At 35.8% G+C, this 17,327-nt stretch overlaps 1 protein-coding gene across 2 annotated transcripts in view; it reads right to left on the bottom strand.

Moving 5' to 3' along the window:
- The window catches only part of LOC127833327 (reelin-like), a 50,589-nt gene that overhangs the window by 17,888 nt on the left and 15,374 nt on the right, over positions 1–17,327 (bottom strand). For both annotated transcript variants that reach the window (XM_052358504.1, XM_052358505.1), the window contains exons 4-7: positions 17,045–17,151; positions 14,056–14,151; positions 13,260–13,384; positions 6,764–6,952 (exon numbers count right to left, since the gene is read on the bottom strand). In XM_052358504.1, coding sequence (XP_052214464.1) covers positions 6,764–6,875 — 112 coding nt within the window. In that variant the 5' untranslated portion in view covers positions 6,876–6,952; positions 13,260–13,384; positions 14,056–14,151; positions 17,045–17,151. The remainder of the gene's footprint in view (positions 1–6,763; positions 6,953–13,259; positions 13,385–14,055; positions 14,152–17,044; positions 17,152–17,327) is intronic.

Genomic DNA, 17,327 nt, shown 5'->3' with positions numbered 1-17,327 from the left:
TGTGATCTGAAATAAACAAAATTAAATATGCTAAATTTCAAAACAAAAAGCTCATTTTGAAAAGTGTCAATATATATTTATTATGAACATAACAAAATATTATTGTTATTTTTAATATATTAGTAATAATATAATTTTTTTCATGTATATTCATTTTAATATTGATTGTCAATCTTTTTTATTACCTTTTGATTTTTCGTGTTTTGAAATGTTGTCTTTTTTCAACATACTACACCCAAAGTGAATGAATTTGGTTTTTGAAACTGTATGCATATTTTGCAATACATCGTTTTTGATTTTGAATTAGTCTAACCACTTGAATTCCGTAAGCCAAACATCTTTGAATGATCTATTATCAGATTTTATTTTTTTTTAGACGGAGTCACTAGATTCGTCAGAGTCCAAAGGACGCTTATTGCCTATGGTTTCCATAATGGCAGTCGCAATTTCCAACACTTTCGCCGAAAATTTCAAAGGTTTAATACCCGTTCATCTATCGTAAAACACAATTGTAACACATTTAGCCTTTAATCATTACAAACATTACAAGTTCTGGCTTCCATAACTTTAAATGTGGATTTTTATGATTTTTCACCGGCGCGACTTTATAGTCATGGACCAACCCCAATAGGAAAGTCAACCAGAAATTCCCGAAAAGTTGAAAGATAACAAAGACCGGCTTTTAAATGCAGTTATTGGCTCAAATCAATCGCTTGATTGGAAAGATTGACATTTTTCACATTTAACTGATATATTCTTTCACAAAATACTATCTTAAACATTTAAAAATTATCTATTCTGCTCTTACATATCGAGAACAAGGGACAAAATTGTCACAAAACCAGGTTTTCATTGTGAAAAAAAATCTGATAAAGGGAGTCAACTCAAACTGAACTTTTGAAATGAACAAACAAAATTAACCCCCTTTGTAAGTTTGTTTTAAAATAAATTTATTTTTAGTCATGGCGACCTTGACATTGGAGATATTGTCGTGATTCTTTCGTGCGACACACCATCCCATGATGGTAAACAAATGTGCCAAATGATTTTAAAATCTCATAATGAATGACATAGTTATAGCCCAGACAAGCTCATTTATGGCTATTTTTACCTTTGAACTCAAAGTGTGACCTTGACTTTGGAGATATTGACGTAATTTTTTCGCGCGACACACCGTCTAATGATGGTTAACAAATGTGCCAAATTATTTTAAAATCTCACAATGAACGACAAAGTTATGGCCCGGACAAGCTTGTTCAGCCCGCCCGCCAGCCCGCCAGCCAGCCCGCCAGCCAGCCAGCCCGCCAGCCCGCCCGCATTCGCCAATCTAATAACCAGTTTTTTCCTTCGGAAAACCTGGTTAAAAACAGCGATGTGACAGACTTTCTTGAAATGCAAATCTCCTGAGATTTCACGGTCAGGTTAAGGTCCAGAAGCTTTGAAAGGCCGAAAACCAAAAAGGCCGATTACCAAAAAGGCTTTACCAAAAAGGCCTCAAAGCGTACCAAAAAGGCCAAAAAATGAACCAAAAAGGCCTTAAAGCAATTATTGTTATTTTAAGGTTTAAATTGTGCTTACAAACAAATACACATAAATCAAAATGGAATAAGTCATACAACAGGTATGAAGTTTATCAATTTTTTTATTTGTTGCTTATGTTTAAATATACATTTACGATATATACAGTCAATATACCGGTACAAGCACGGTAACACAATGTATATAACAAAATATACAGTTACAAGCAAATATTTACAGACGATTTACAGTCAAACTGACAAAATATAACATAATTACGTATTAAAAATAATATTGTTAAACATGTGAATTCTTTTTTTATTAAATCAAAATGGAGTACGACATAAAACATGTATGAAGTTTTTTATTTTCTTTATTACAAAAAATACATGTACAACAAAAATTACAGAGAATATACAGTAAAAGTGACAAAATACAACAGAACAAGGGCTGTTTGTAAAACATGCATGCCCCCCATATGGGCTGTCTGTTGTAGTGGCATCCATTGTGTGAATACGTTTTTTGTCACTGTGACCTTGACCTATGACCTAGTGACCTGAAAATCAAAAGGGGTCATCTGCGAGTCACGATCAATGTACCTATGAAGTGTCATGATCCTAGGCAAAAGCGTTCTTGAGTTATCAACCAAAAATAATTTTACTATTTCGGGTCACCGTGACCTTGACCTTTGACCTTGTGACCTCAAAATCAATAGGGGTCATCTGCGAGTCATGATCAATCTACCTATGAAGTTTCATGATCCTAGGCATATGCGTTCTTGAGTTATCATCCGAAAACCATTTTACTATTTCGGGTCACCGTGACCTTGACCTTTGACAAAGTGACCTCAAAATCAATAGGGGTCATCTGCGAGTCATGATCAATCTACCCATGAAGTTTCATGATCCTAGGCATATGCGTTCTTGAGTTATCATCCGGAAACCATTTTACTATTTCGGGTCACCATGACCTTGACCTTTGGCCTAGTGACCTCAAAATCAAAACGGGTCATCTGAAAGTCATGATCAATGTACCTATGAAGTTTCATGATCCTAGCCCCAAGCGTTCTTGAGTTATCATCCTGAAACCACCTGGTGGACGGAACGACCGACAGACCGACCGACATGTGCAATGCAATATACCCCCTCTTCTTCGAAGGGGGGCATAATTAGATCCACATAATACAATATACATGTATGAACTTTTTTTATTTTCTTTATAACAAAAAATACATTTACAACAAAGATTACAGCCAATATACAGTAAACGTGACAAAATACAACAGAATTTAGACTACATAATACAATATACATGAAAATTACTCCAACACAACACCGTACACATGACCTATGCCAGGAACTCGGAGGTGGTGCATTGCTTGGGACTCATACTTGTCCCAGACGGACACCTGGGACTTCTGGACCTTATCCGACCGCGTCGTGGTGATCAGGTGGAGGTCGCTGCTTTCAACTAGCATCCTCACCATTTTCGATTCTTGGCGAAGATGAGGTACCAGTCGGAAAAACCAACACCGCTACCAGCTTTTGAATACAGGCGGTTGTGGTATCCTGGAAATATTATATGAAATATAAAAATAAATGTGTATGCATATTGACAATAATATATGAATTATTTAATTAAATTATGTATATATAATTATAAATGTACAATGGAAAAGTACATATATTTTTTGTTTTTTATTCACCTTCAAGGTCATAGATGGTCCGGACGTCCTGTCGGAACACAGACCAGTCTCTGGGTTAAAACAACCCGCCGTGGACCCACTGCCGGCTATTGTAGGCAAACAGGCTGCGTGTCGCGTCCGTCGTTGCCGTCAGCTCTAGCGTCTTGAAGGCACATGGTATGTGTAGAGCGGGAAGGAACTGTAGGGCCATCAGCATGCAAGTGTACTTGAACACGCCTCCGCGACGTCTATCTTCCGCTATTAGTTAAAAATACTTGGATCTAGTGATAAGAGTACAACAAAATTAACATATTCTGTGATATTTAATGATGCACAATAAAACATCACATACACGATTTCGATTTTCGTGTAACATAAATTAGAAATCGAAATATTTAAAACCATATTTTCAAAGGTGACTTATGTTAAATAAATTTTACATTCTGATGCATTCAGCTTAAAAAAAAGACATTATAAACCTTGCAAAATATATTTCTAATGCTAATCAAGTGCATAATAATATAGACAATCAGATATAATTTTTTAATAATATCACATGAAATAAAGCATTGTTATTTCTTTCGGTTTAAGTCTTCCAAATTTAATGTAGCTAGTTTAATATCGTTAAAAGTTAAGAAACTATTAAACTTTAAAGTGCGCAAGTAATTATCAATAGGTGCCAATAAGTGTCATTAGACCATATGTAGGCTTTCTACTAATCCGTTATCAAAACAGATGCCTCAAACTGTGAATGACCATTAACACTTGTTTACCCGGTCTGATTAGCGAGGGTTTTTTGTACATGCAATTCTTTCAACTTCTTTAAACGTATTTTAAACAGTGCAAAAAGTAGTTTAAGAGGATATTAATAATATATAATAATATATTATGTACTTAAGTATATATGTTAAATATATTAAATATTGGTCTTTAAGCAGTCACTAACTGATATGCATATCTTATATTAAATTTATTTTATTGTTTTACATACTAATAATGAATAACGTTGTACACTATATATTGTGTATATTACTTGTAACTTGTTTGATGACATTGACTATAAGATAAGATTATAACAATGCGCATGGGTCATTTTGACATAATGCATTGTTGATATGTGTTATATCGGATTTGAATAAAACGTTCTTGTGTTCTTATATAATTAATTTACTTACCTGTGCCACATTTGCGATGTTGCCATCGGTTGCACCAGTCGCACTCTACTGCATGCTGGCGGGGCCGTACCTGCTGACCGCATCCTATACAAGGATAGGAGGCCATACCACAACACTCACACAATGTCAACACACAATAAATTAACACTCGTGAAGAAATACGTATAATTTACACTATTTAAAAACACTATAATTCAAAGCCAGCTAGATAAAGTCCGGTATACTTTCCAATATAATGAATAAAAAAGCAATTACCATAGTCCACTTTGACACATGAACGGGTTATATATTTTTCAATAATTCTGGACCATATAATTATATATTTGGCCGCCACGTAAGTTTACAACACCTTTATTACTCATTTGTTACATGTTTAGATGCAAATTATAAGAAAGTTCAGAAAAAATATAATTGTCTTTAACGGCTAATTCCTACGTGATAATTATGCCGACTTTGATTACAAAATTAACGGCTTTTAATTAAAAAACTGGAACATCTATTACTCAATGGAAAATATTGTGACTAACGAACAATTCATACTGTATGCGATAATTTGCGATAATTTTGCCGACTTTGATTAAAAAATTAAGGGCTTTTAAATATACTAATAAAAAAGTTATGACTATCTTATATATATGATTATTATATTCAGCATAACTATTCAATTATAATACACAATCTTGTATGGCCTTTCTGGTATACTGTGAGGCCTTTTTGGTTCACTTATGCAGCCTTTTTGGTAAACGGCCTTTCTGGTACTATACCCACGGTCATATGACGTTATTTCTATTTTTAGCAACATACCATGTGCTCAAGTGTTTTCAAATTCAGAATGACATTTCCCGGTATTTTAGATTATTCTGGCTTGTTTTGTAAACAAATGGTAGTGTAAATACAAACTCAAAGTAAATATTATTTAAAACTACCTGATTCACACTGAAATCAGTCTTATAATCCACCAGATGTAAGTTGTTAATCACAAATAATAGATTTCAGAAAAAGAAAGTTATGTTTACAATTTTAGCAAAAAACAGGTATGATATATAAACTGTATGCTGAAGTTTCTTTAGCTAAAACATTACGAACTTCTCAAAATTAAAATCAATTATCAACTTCTTTACTTACATTCATTGTGTGACTAAGTTGATAATTCGGTAACGGCTTTTACTCAAATTGATTGAAATTGGCAGCAATCTTTAATCTTTAATCAGATGTAATTGTTTATTTCAGTCGATAAGATGTATGATTACACAATTGTTTTGTTTTTACACCAGTCATTTTTCAGTGTCTCAATGACCGGTTCTGACCGGAGTTAATGCCAACTGCTTATCAATTTTTCGGGTCAATAACACGGCAATGTATTGAAGCACAGTCTACAGCTGAAAGAGTTTATTATCTGGGACGGCATTTGTCAGGAAAAAAATCATTATTTTATTCTGGCGAACGTCCGCGGGAGCCCTGTAATGATTCAAAATCAGTTATTAACAGGATAAACATTCTGACCATATTTCATTAAGATCAGATGAAAACTATGACCTCTATTGTCTACACAAGGTTTTTCTATTATTTGACCTAATGACCTAGTTTTTGACCCCAGATGACCCAAATACAATCCCAACCCAGATTTCATCAAGATAAACATTCTGACCAAATTTCATTAAGATTGGATGAAAACTGTGGGCTCTATTGTCTACACAAGGTTTTTCTATTATTTGACCTAGTGACCTAGTTTTTGACCCCAGATGACCCAAATACAATCCCAACCCAGATTTCATCAAGATGAACATTTTGACCAAATTTCAAAAGATTGGATGAAAACTGTGACCTCTATTGTCTACACAAGGTTTTTCTATTATTTGACCTAGTGACCTAGTTTTTGACCCCAGATGACCCAAATACAATCCCAACCCAGATTTTATCAAATTAAACATTCTGACCAAATTTCATAATGTTTGGATGAAAACTGTGACCTCTACTGTCTACACAAACAAATTGTTGACGGACGCACGCACGCACACACAACGGACGCCGGACATCACACGGTCACATAAGTTCTCATGTCACTTCGTGACAGGTGATCTAAAAAACAGATTGATTCAAAAGTTTGTTACACATATACTCATATTAACCAAATTATTATAACATGACAAATTAACAACTCATGTTCTTACAAACAAAAAATTATCACTAGCAAAGCCACTTTTTTGCAAACTTTATTTCATCTCAAATAATAAAACGAATCAACTAATGAAAAGATTTTGTTTACATTCATGTTGAGTCATTCAGAAACCCATTACTTCCGTGACTTGCATCATTTTATGGTTAGTTATCCCATATGAAAAGAAACTGTTACATCTTCCCTATTCTGTGGCTGCAAACATCATACCTGCTGTAGACCGGCTTTGTCTCAGACCACAGTAAGACATGCACTTTTCATCACTCTGGAAGTTGTTGTGGTTGCCAAGGCAACCTCCATACGTGAACGGCTCACACTGCATGGTGGTGATGTTGTAGAAGTACTTAGTCACCACGCGGTTACAGGGTCCCGGATCAGGGGTCAACTCACAGACTGACTCTGAAAGACAGAATGCAGCTTACGAGTTAGAGAAAAGGAGAGTGTAATAAAAACGGAACCAAACCTTGCAAGGGGAAGTAATCCATATGACAGCTTGCTACACATATATGAGAAAACAATGCAATTGTTTCACTGTGCAATGGCAATTATCGTTACAGGACTCAACCTTTCATATAATATCAAAATACAAGGAAAAGTTTCTAATAGAACGGATTCAATACATAACAAGTCAACACTGCTTGTTACCGGAATAATGTATTACCAACAATCTAACTATTAATAATATTATAAATGACCAATGTTAAACAAGAGGGCCTGAAAGGCCCATAGTCGCTCACCTGAGATTCAAAAGAACTTATCTGTTCTGTACAGCCCAAGATGTCATTAAAACAAATGTTCAAATCAACTTTCATGACTAGTGAATACCCTGGCCGCCACGTACTTCAACAGACCAGAACTATTTTCATACACATCCAAGATATCATTTAAACAAATATTCTGACAAAGTTTCATGAAGACATATAAGGACAAATGCCCCGTCCCCTGGTGGCCATGTTTTTCAAGCAACTGGAATCATTTTTTAACATGTCTGAGATATCATTGGGACAAATCTTCTGACCAAGTTTCATGATGTTCGGACAATAAATTTGGCTTCTAGAGTGTTTTACTATAGCTATATAAGGATAAATGCCACGATCCCTTGGCGGTCATTTTTTTCCACCAACCGGAACCATTTTCAAACTCATCCAAGATATCATTGGGACACATTGTCTGGCCAAGTTTCATGATGATCAGACAATAAATGTGGCCTCTAGAGTGTTAAGAAGGTTTAACTAAAGCAATATAATATCCATATTAGGAAAAATGCCCCGCCCCCTGGTGGCCATGTTTTTAAAGCAACCAAAACCACTTTGGAACTCATCCAAGATATCATTGGGACAAATCTTCTGACCAAGTTTCATAAAGATTGAAAAATAATGTGGCCTCTAGAGTGTTAACAAGGTTTAACGTTAGCCATATAACGAAAAAAGCCCCGCCCCCTGACAGCCATGTTTTTCAACCAACCTGCATCATTTTTAAACTCGTACAAGATATTATTGGGATTATCTGACAAAGTTTCTTGAAGATCGGACAATAAATGTGGCCTCTAGAGTATTAACAAGATTTTACTATAGCCATATATAGTCATATATGGAAAAATGCCCCGCCCCTTGGCAGCCATGATTTTCAAGCAAACATAAGCATTTTTAAACTCAACCAAAATATTATTGAGACCAATCATCTGACCACATATCATGAAGATTGGACAATAAATGTGGCCTCTAGAGTGTTAGAAGGTTTTACTATAGCCATAAAGGAAAAATGCTCTGCCCCCTGGAGGCCATGTTTTTCAACCAACCAGCGTCATTTTTTACCTCATCCAAGATATTATTGGGATGAATCTTCTGACCAAGTTTCATGATGATCGGAAAATAAATGTGGTCTCTAGAGTGTTAACAAGGTTTTACTTTATCCATATAAGGAAAACATTTTTTAACTCTTCCAAGATATCATTGGGATGAATATTCTGACCAAGTTTCATGAAGATCAGACAATAAATGTGGCCTCTAGAGTATTAACAAGATTTAACTATAGCCATACAATAAAGAAGATGTGTTTGTGAAACACAATGTCCCCCTATATGACGTTTGACCTTGTAGGATGACCTTGACCTTGACCCTTTACCACTCAAAATGTGCAGCTCCATGAGATACACATGCATTTCAAATATAAAATTGCTAGCTTCAATTATGCAGGAGTGACATTACATGAGCAATTTTGACCCATATATTTGACCTTGAAGGATGACCTTGACCTTGACCTTTCACCACTAAAAGTATGCAGCTCCATTAGATACACATGCATGCCAAATATCAAGTTGCTATATTCAATATTGCAAAAGTATGCATAAAAGTAGCGATTTGGGCCACATATATTTGACCTCTGACCTTGAAGGATGACCTTGACCTTGACCTTTTACCGCTCAAAATGTGCAGCTCCATGAGATACACATGCATGCCAAATATCAAGTTGCTATCTTCAATATTGCAAAAGTACTCATAAAATGAGCAATTTTGGCCACATATATTTGACATCTGACCTTAGAGGATTACCTTGACCTTGACCTTTCACCACTCAAATTGTGCAGCTCCATGAGATACACATGCATGCCAAATATGAAGTTCCTATCTTGAATATTGAAATACTGCAAAAGTGTACATTAAATGAGCGATTTTGACCCATATATTTGACCTTTGACCTTGAAGGATGACCTTGACCTTTCACCACTCAAAATGTGCAGCTCCATGAGATACATATGCATGTCAAATATCAAGTTCCTATCTTCAATATTGCAAAAGTTATTGCAATTGTTAAAGTTGGCGCAAACCAACCAACAGACCAACCAACCAACAGACCAACAGACAGGGCAAAAACAATAGTAGTGGGGGACTTAAAAATGCCCCGCCCCTTGGCAGTCATGTTTTTCAAGCAAATGTAACCACTTTCGAACTCAACCAAAATATCATTGAGACCAATCTTCTGACCACATATCATGAAGATTGGACAATAAATGTGGCCTCTAGAGTGTTAACAAGGTTTTACTATAGCCATATAAGGAAAAATGCTCCGTCCCCTGGCGGCCATGTGTTTTAACCAACCAGCAGCATTTTCGAACTCGTCCAAGATAATATTGGGATGAATCTTCTGACCAAGTTTCATGAAGATCGGACAATAAATGTGGCCTCTACAGTGTTAACAAGGTTTTACTAAAGTCATATAAGGAAAAATGCCCCGCCCCTTGGCAGCCATGTTTTTTAAGGAAATGTAACCATTTTCGAACTCATCCAAGATATCCTACAGACCAATCTTCTGACCAAATTTCATGAAGATTGGACAATAAATGTGGCCTCTAGAGTGTTAACAAGGCAAATGTTGACGCTGCACAACGCACAACACAATGCACGACGGACAAAAGGCGATCACAAAAGCTAAAAACATTAATAAGAACTTTCCATACAACAGAATCATTTAAATTTTTTGACATTGTAATCAATGTATGTTTTTGATTTTCACAAAATAATATATAGATATAATAATGACTAAATGAGTTATGATAATTTATATTATAACAAGAGTGCCAAACTGTCACAAGATACGCCCGTTTGAAGGTTTTGGACACCATGCTAAATGCTTGAAATGCATTAAGTGATCTAATGACCGTGTTTTTTACCCGGCAGGACCCATATTTTCACTTGACCTAGATATCATTTAGACACAACTTCTGACCAAATTTGGTGAAGATCGGATGAAAACTTCTTCAATTAGAGAGCACACACCATGCTAAATGCTTGAAATGCACTAAGTGACCTCATGACCTAGTTTTTTACCCAGCATGACCCATATTTGAACCTGACCTAGATATTATTTAGACACAAATTCTGACCAAAGTTGGTGAAGATCACACGAAAACTACTTCAACAAGCAAATTCATTGAATTGATATCCCCCGCCAATATATTCTTGACAAAAGTGTTATATTTGACACTCAAAAAAGCATTTTTTCAAGATACAAAGGGCCATAACTCCGTTATTAGCATATGGTGTACAATGCCATTTGGCATGCATCATCCTCTTATCAATATATATACTCATACCAAGTTTCAATGAAATCCGCCGAAGCACTTCCAAGATATGGCTCCGGACACAAAAGTGCAGGACGAAATGACAGAAGGACGGACAACGCCAAAACAATATCCCTCCGCCTATGGCGGGGGATAATAAGAGAGCAGACACCATGCTAAATGCTTAAAATGCACTAAGTGACCTTGTGACCGGCATGACCCATATTTGAACTTGACCTAGATATCATTTAGACGCAACTTCTGATCAAATTTGGTGAAGATCGGATGAAAACTACTTCAACAAGCAAATTCGTTGAATTGATATCCCCAGCCAATATGCTTCTGGACACAAAAGTGTTACATTTGACACTCAAAAAAGCATTTTTTCAAGATACATTGGGCCATAACTCCATTATTAACAGATGTTGTACAATGCCATTTGGTGTGCATCATCCTCTTATCCATATATATACTCATACCAAGTTTCATTGAAATCCGCCAATGCACTTCCAAGATATGGCTCTGGAAACAAAAGTGCCAGACGGACAACGCCAAAACAATATTCCTCCGCCTATGGCGGGGGATAATTAGAGAGTGGGCACCATGCTAAATCCTTAAAATGCACTAAGTGACCCCCTGACCTAGTTTTTAACCCAGCATGACCCATATTGGAACTTGACCTAGATATTGACTAGATGCAACTTCTGACCAAGTTTGGTGAAGATCGGATGAAACTATTTGAATTAGAGAGCGGACACTGCTGTGGACGCCGCCGCCAGCCCGCCAAGGGTGAAACTATAAGTCCCGTTTTCTCAAAACGGGCGTATAAAAAATTAACAAGAGCACCGCCTTGCGGGTGCAGACCGCTCATCTATTTTCTTTTTAAAGGTGAAGGGACTCTCATTTTCAATCACAAAGGAGGGAGGGGTGGAGTGAAGAGGGGTGCATTGTGTGGGGGTGTGGACATTTATTACATTATCTTCCAAAAATGCGAAAAAAAGGACAAAAAATGGGGGGGGGGTGGGGGGGGGGGGGATTCTTGGGTGCGATGGTTGGACGGTATTTCAAACATAAAATAATAAAAATAAATATTTGTGTTTTTTAACCGTTTCAAAAAAAAAAAATTGGGGGGGTGAGGTGGGGGGGGTATAGTGTGAGGGTGTGGTGGTCATTTGTGAGATGATCTTAAAAAAAAAAAAAAAAATTAGGGGGGGGGGATTCAGGTGGGGGAGAGGGGAGGTGGAGGAAGGATTCTTGGGTGCGAGATGGTTGGACGGTATTTCAAACATAAAATAATCAAATAAATAGTTTTTTTTAACAGTTTAAAAAAAAATTGGGGGAGGGGGTGGGGAAGGGGGGGTATAGTGTGAGGGTGTGGTGGTCATTTGTGAGATGATCTTAAAAAAAAAAAAAAAAAAAAAATAGGGGGGGGGGATCAATCAAATCTAATCATAAATAAGGAATTTATGGCAATTTTAGCAAAATATAATAATTTGACCTTGAGAGTCAAGGTCATTCAAAGGTCAAGGTAAAATTCAACTTGCCAGGTACAGTAACCTCATGATAGCATGAAAGTATTTGAAGTTTGAAAGCAATAGCCTTGATACTTAAGAAGTAAAGTGGATCGAAACACAAAATTTAACCATATATTCAAAGTTACTAAGTCAAAAAAGGGCCATAATTCTGTAAAAATGACATCCAGAGTTATACAACTTGTCCTTTTACTGTACCCTTATGATAGTTTGCGAGTGTTCCAAGTATGAAAGCAATATCTATGATACTTTAGGGGTAAAGTGGACCAAAACACAAAACTTAACCAAACTTTCAATTTTCTAAGTATAAAGGGCCCATAATTCCGTCCAAATGCCAGTCAGAGTTACATAACTTTGCCTGCACAGTCCCCTTATGATAGTTAATAAGTGTTGCAAGTATGAAAGCAATAGCTTTGATACTGTAGGAATAAAGTGGACCTAAACACAAAACATAACCAAATTTTCAATTTTCTAAGTATAAAAAGGGCACATAATTCTGTCAAAATGCCAGTCAGAGTTACATTACTTTGCCTGCACCGTCCCCTTATGATAGTTAGTAAGTGTTGCAAGTATGAAAGAAATAGCTTTGATACTTAAGGAATAAAATGGACCTAAACACAAAACTTAACCAAATTTTCAATTTTCTAAGTATAAAAAGGGCACATAATTCTGTCAAAATGCACGCCAGAGTTATCTAGCTTTGCCTGCCCAGTCCCCTCATGATAGTAAGTAAGTGTACCAAGTTTGAATGCAATAGCATTGATACTTTCTGAAAAAAGTGGACCTAAACGCAAAACTTAACCAAAATTTTCAATTTTCTAAGTATAATAAGGGCACATAATTCAGTCAAATTGCACGCCAGAGTTATCTAACTTTGCCTGCCCAGTCCCCTCATGATAGTAAGTAAGTGTACCAAGTTTGAATGCAATAGCATTGATACTTTTTGAGAAAAATGGACCTAAACGCAAAACTTAACTGGACGCCAACGCTGACGCCAAGGTGATGACAATAGCTCATAATTTTTTTTCAAAAAATAGATGAGCTAAAAATATTAATGTGTACTTTCCATTGAAACCTTATCCAGTTATATTTCATTGTAGTGTTTGATGCTTACATCTTCGAGGTGTGTCTATGACACGGTTCTCCACCCTACAGTAGATTCTGCACTCTTGATGAGACGATTGTTTTCACAGCTGCCCTGGTCTCGGGGCAGACGACAAACCTCTGCTGCAGTGAGTTCTGGAAAAAAGGTTGTAAACAGATTATGTTTGAATACAACAGATGGTACTTTCAGCGAGCCTGGGTCTTGCATACAACACTTCGACCAATCATGCATATCAACTGTAATTCTATTTTAGTGTTAAAGTTAATTATAGTTGAAGTTATTCTCCAAACAAAATACTTAGGCCTATTTCTTATATTTTACCTTTCACCTTGACGGGTGACTCTGACTTAGCCGTAAAGACCATGTCTTTGTGCATGACACACCTTCTAATTACACATACACCTTCTGTCGAGTCATCATCATATAAAACTCATATACCATCATATAAAGCGCTTCAGATGAAGTTCTCACATTTGATATTTGACTTTGAATTGTGACCTTGAACTTAGAGGTCTGTTAATAGACATACCACTGTTTCCTTGTAGTTATCACTTTTGTAAAGTTGTTCGAAAATCCATAACTGAAGAAAAAAGTGAGGCTCATAACAATGTCTCATTGCTTGTACCAAACTAGTGTGTATCCAAAAATGGAAATTTAATAATGTTGTTGTTGGTTTCAAGTCATAGTAAGAACAGAGAATCATTTACCCCTTTCTCTCCTAGCATTACATGTTTGAATGCAGTTTTCAAGGGAAGCAAAATTATCATTTCCTAAACAACCTTCGTATGAGAACTGCTAGCAGTACCTAGTGTTGTAGTTGTAGAAATACTTGGCAGGGAAGCCCTACACAATCCCTGGACACGCTCCTGACCGCACACTGGTGTAGCTGCAGGCGTGGTTACTGAAACGGAGACGAAAGGATATATAAAAATAGTACCAAATTAAACAACAAAGTGCCTAACAAGTAAGTTATTGTAAGATATAAAGTTCATTGTTATAGTTACTGCATCCATTTCTACAGGAAAAATTAAACAAGTTTTCTTTAGTGAACACGCTTGGAAGTTAGTTGTACAAATTAAAGTTTTCACTTAATACTGTTCTATATAAAATAATTATATCCAAATAGATTAACCTCATACCAATAAATAATTAAATATTTATCAATAAGCGGCAAAAACAAGAAAGTAAAATATAAAGCATTTCTTACAAAGAAATGTTAACATGGGTTGTGCTCTGTGAAAAAGGGGTTTAATACATGTGCGCATGGTGTCATACCTGATAAGCCTTTATGGTATTTTCCGTGTAAAGAAAATCTTTTCTAAGCAAAAATCCAGTTAAGGCGAAAAGTTTTGTCCCTGATTAGCCTGTGCGGACTGCTATTTTACCCACATGCATTAAACCCCCTTTTCACAGAGCACAGCTCAAATATTATTTATATTCCAGACCAATCTCACATTACTACAGCCCTACTTGACTAAATGGTAGAGGGCAAAAGGCCATTCAAATTATCTACATGTCAATGTCTGCATAAATTAAGTGGTTGGATTGGAAATAGAACCAACAATCCTCTGATTTGAAGTCCAACTTTAGCTAACCAGCTTGGTAACAAAAGGTTTGCAATTTGAAGTTCATGGCAAATATTTTGAACAATTCAACTGCAGAATATGTGCAATAAAATTACTACAAACATATACACATCAGCCACAGATAAAAGTTTAAGTACAATTCCTTTAATGTGGGATTTTTGAATATCATTTTATAATGCCTTGAATTAAAGGGGCCTTTTCACAGATTTTGGCATGTATTGAATCTTAACATTAAATGCTTTATATTGATAAATTTAAACATTGGACCTAAAAATCTCCAGTTAAAAAAACAAGAATACAATTAAAACAAGAGCTGTCAGAGGACAGACCGCTCAACTATTTAAGTGCTTGACAGTATAACGTAAGCCATCATGGAGAGGGGGTATAATGTGGTATAATGTAGGTGTTTGGTCATTTAATAGATGATATTTAAAATTAAGAGGGCCATAGTGGCCCTGGGTCGCTCACCTGAGTAGAAGTCATGTAAAGCAAGGGTTGTTAACTTTGTTTTGTGAAGAAAAAGGGTTTGTTGTTTTGGCCGATATATAAATATATGCGTTATAAGGAGTTGTTTGTGTTTGTTTATGCTTTTTACAATAGACATTTGCTTCCCATTGCAACAAATGTTTATTTTGGATAAAAATGATTTGAGGACAGTAATTAAATAATGAGCACAATAAGCAAAAGAAAATGGAACTTCATTTTTTCACAATTTGAAGTGAAGCTTTGAGATAATTATATAAGCATCTCAGCACCTAAGGGTGTTATACGGGATGACTTTTTTTGCAAGAACAGCTTTAGATACAGAAAACAACTGTAATTTTTCAATAAATTTAGTGTTCATATAATTTGTTTTTTCATAATTCAATACAATATGTTGTTATCATATATCAAAGTATATTATGAGGAAGTAAATGAGTATAAGCATACAGGCTTCTTTCTATTTTGGGAAAAAGTACCTAGCAAAAATGGGATTTTTAGAGTCGCGAAATCTTTCAAATTGGGAAAAATTTTCATCAGCAAAAGCATTATTTGGGAAATTATTTTTCTTATTTTATCTTATTAAATCTTATGTTTTCATACATAGGTATTGCTCTTAAATGCTAAGACAAGTCAGTGTTTTTTTTCACCTAAAAGGGAATGGTGGCGGGGCCCGTCCAAAGGGGAAAAACGCGTCGTTTTTTAGGAAAAGGGGAAAATTACAAATTCACTCTTTTATATGTAATGATATTTATTATATGAATACACATGTATGTATGAATGCAATATTCATAGCAACCCCAATATCAGCCAGATGCTTATCAGTTATCAGGGTGAAAATCAATCAGTTCTGACACCAATGTTACTAGAATATTGATTAAATAAACACCTCCTCAACCAATCTGAATGAAATAAAAACTGTTTGAAAAAGCAAAAAATTGTCTACAAAATGTTGTTAAATTCGTTAGTTTTAAGTTAATATATCATGACCACATAGTAAGATTAATCTCAAACTCATATCAATATTGACCCATGTGCGTGAATTGCTATTTCCTGCGTACTCGCTGTGAGCCCTATGTGTATATTTACAAAATGCGCGCTTGCTAATGCTCATAAATATTAATGAGACAGGTGAAATCTTATTCTCCAATGAATTACGAATTCATTGATGCATTCAAAATTTGCATATGTTGACCCTACACTGAGAAAATAGTCCGTAAAGTCTATGCATTTTATTTGTATTTCCGCATTTGATATTACTATTTTGAACACATTATGGGAAAGAGGAAAGATTGATCTTTCTTTTGATACCAAAATTATTGTTCGCAACGGAAAAATTAGGTGTTCGCATTTTAAATTGAAGTAGCACTATTTGCCAGCTTAACCACAAAGTTGACATGAACGCTGAGCCGCATTAACGTTCCGCCATTTTGTATGGAAACTGAAAAGCAGCGTATCAGAAAAAACCAATAGCGAGGCAAAAATATAATTATATCGAATTAAACCCTACTGATTTCAAAAGGTAAATACATTCAGTGCCCCAGATAAGCTGCATATTTGCGTCTTTCACCCTATTAAAATGTTTAACAAGAGCACCGCCTTGCGGCTGCAGACCTCTCATCTATTTTCTTTTTAAAGGTGAAGGGACTCTCATTTTCAATCACAAAGGAGGGAGGAGTGGAGTGAAGAGGGGTGTATAGTGCATTTGTTTCCCCTGTAGTGTATTACCTCCCCTGTCCTGCTTATAGGTGGCACACTACAGTTTTTTTAGTCTCGGCCAATCGCGTACACAAGCAGGAGCGCACCAATGTCTGGAAACTGGTCACCTCGCAAATCTGAAAATAAACCAAGCACATTGCCAGAATGGTTGAGGCTGTGCCTTCTGAAAAATCAGTAACATTCAAATCAAATGAGTTGGGGCAAAATGTTTTAGTATTGATTATTTCAAATCAAAACATCAGAATTATGTGTGTTTCCGAGTCTTTTTAAGCCAGTTTCAACAACAAACTGC

The sequence above is a fragment of the Dreissena polymorpha genome, chromosome 6 (genome assembly GCF_020536995.1).
Source record: "Dreissena polymorpha isolate Duluth1 chromosome 6, UMN_Dpol_1.0, whole genome shotgun sequence".
NCBI lineage: Eukaryota > Metazoa > Mollusca > Bivalvia > Myida > Dreissenidae > Dreissena > Dreissena polymorpha.
This window is presented reverse-complemented; position numbering and strand designations above follow the sequence as displayed.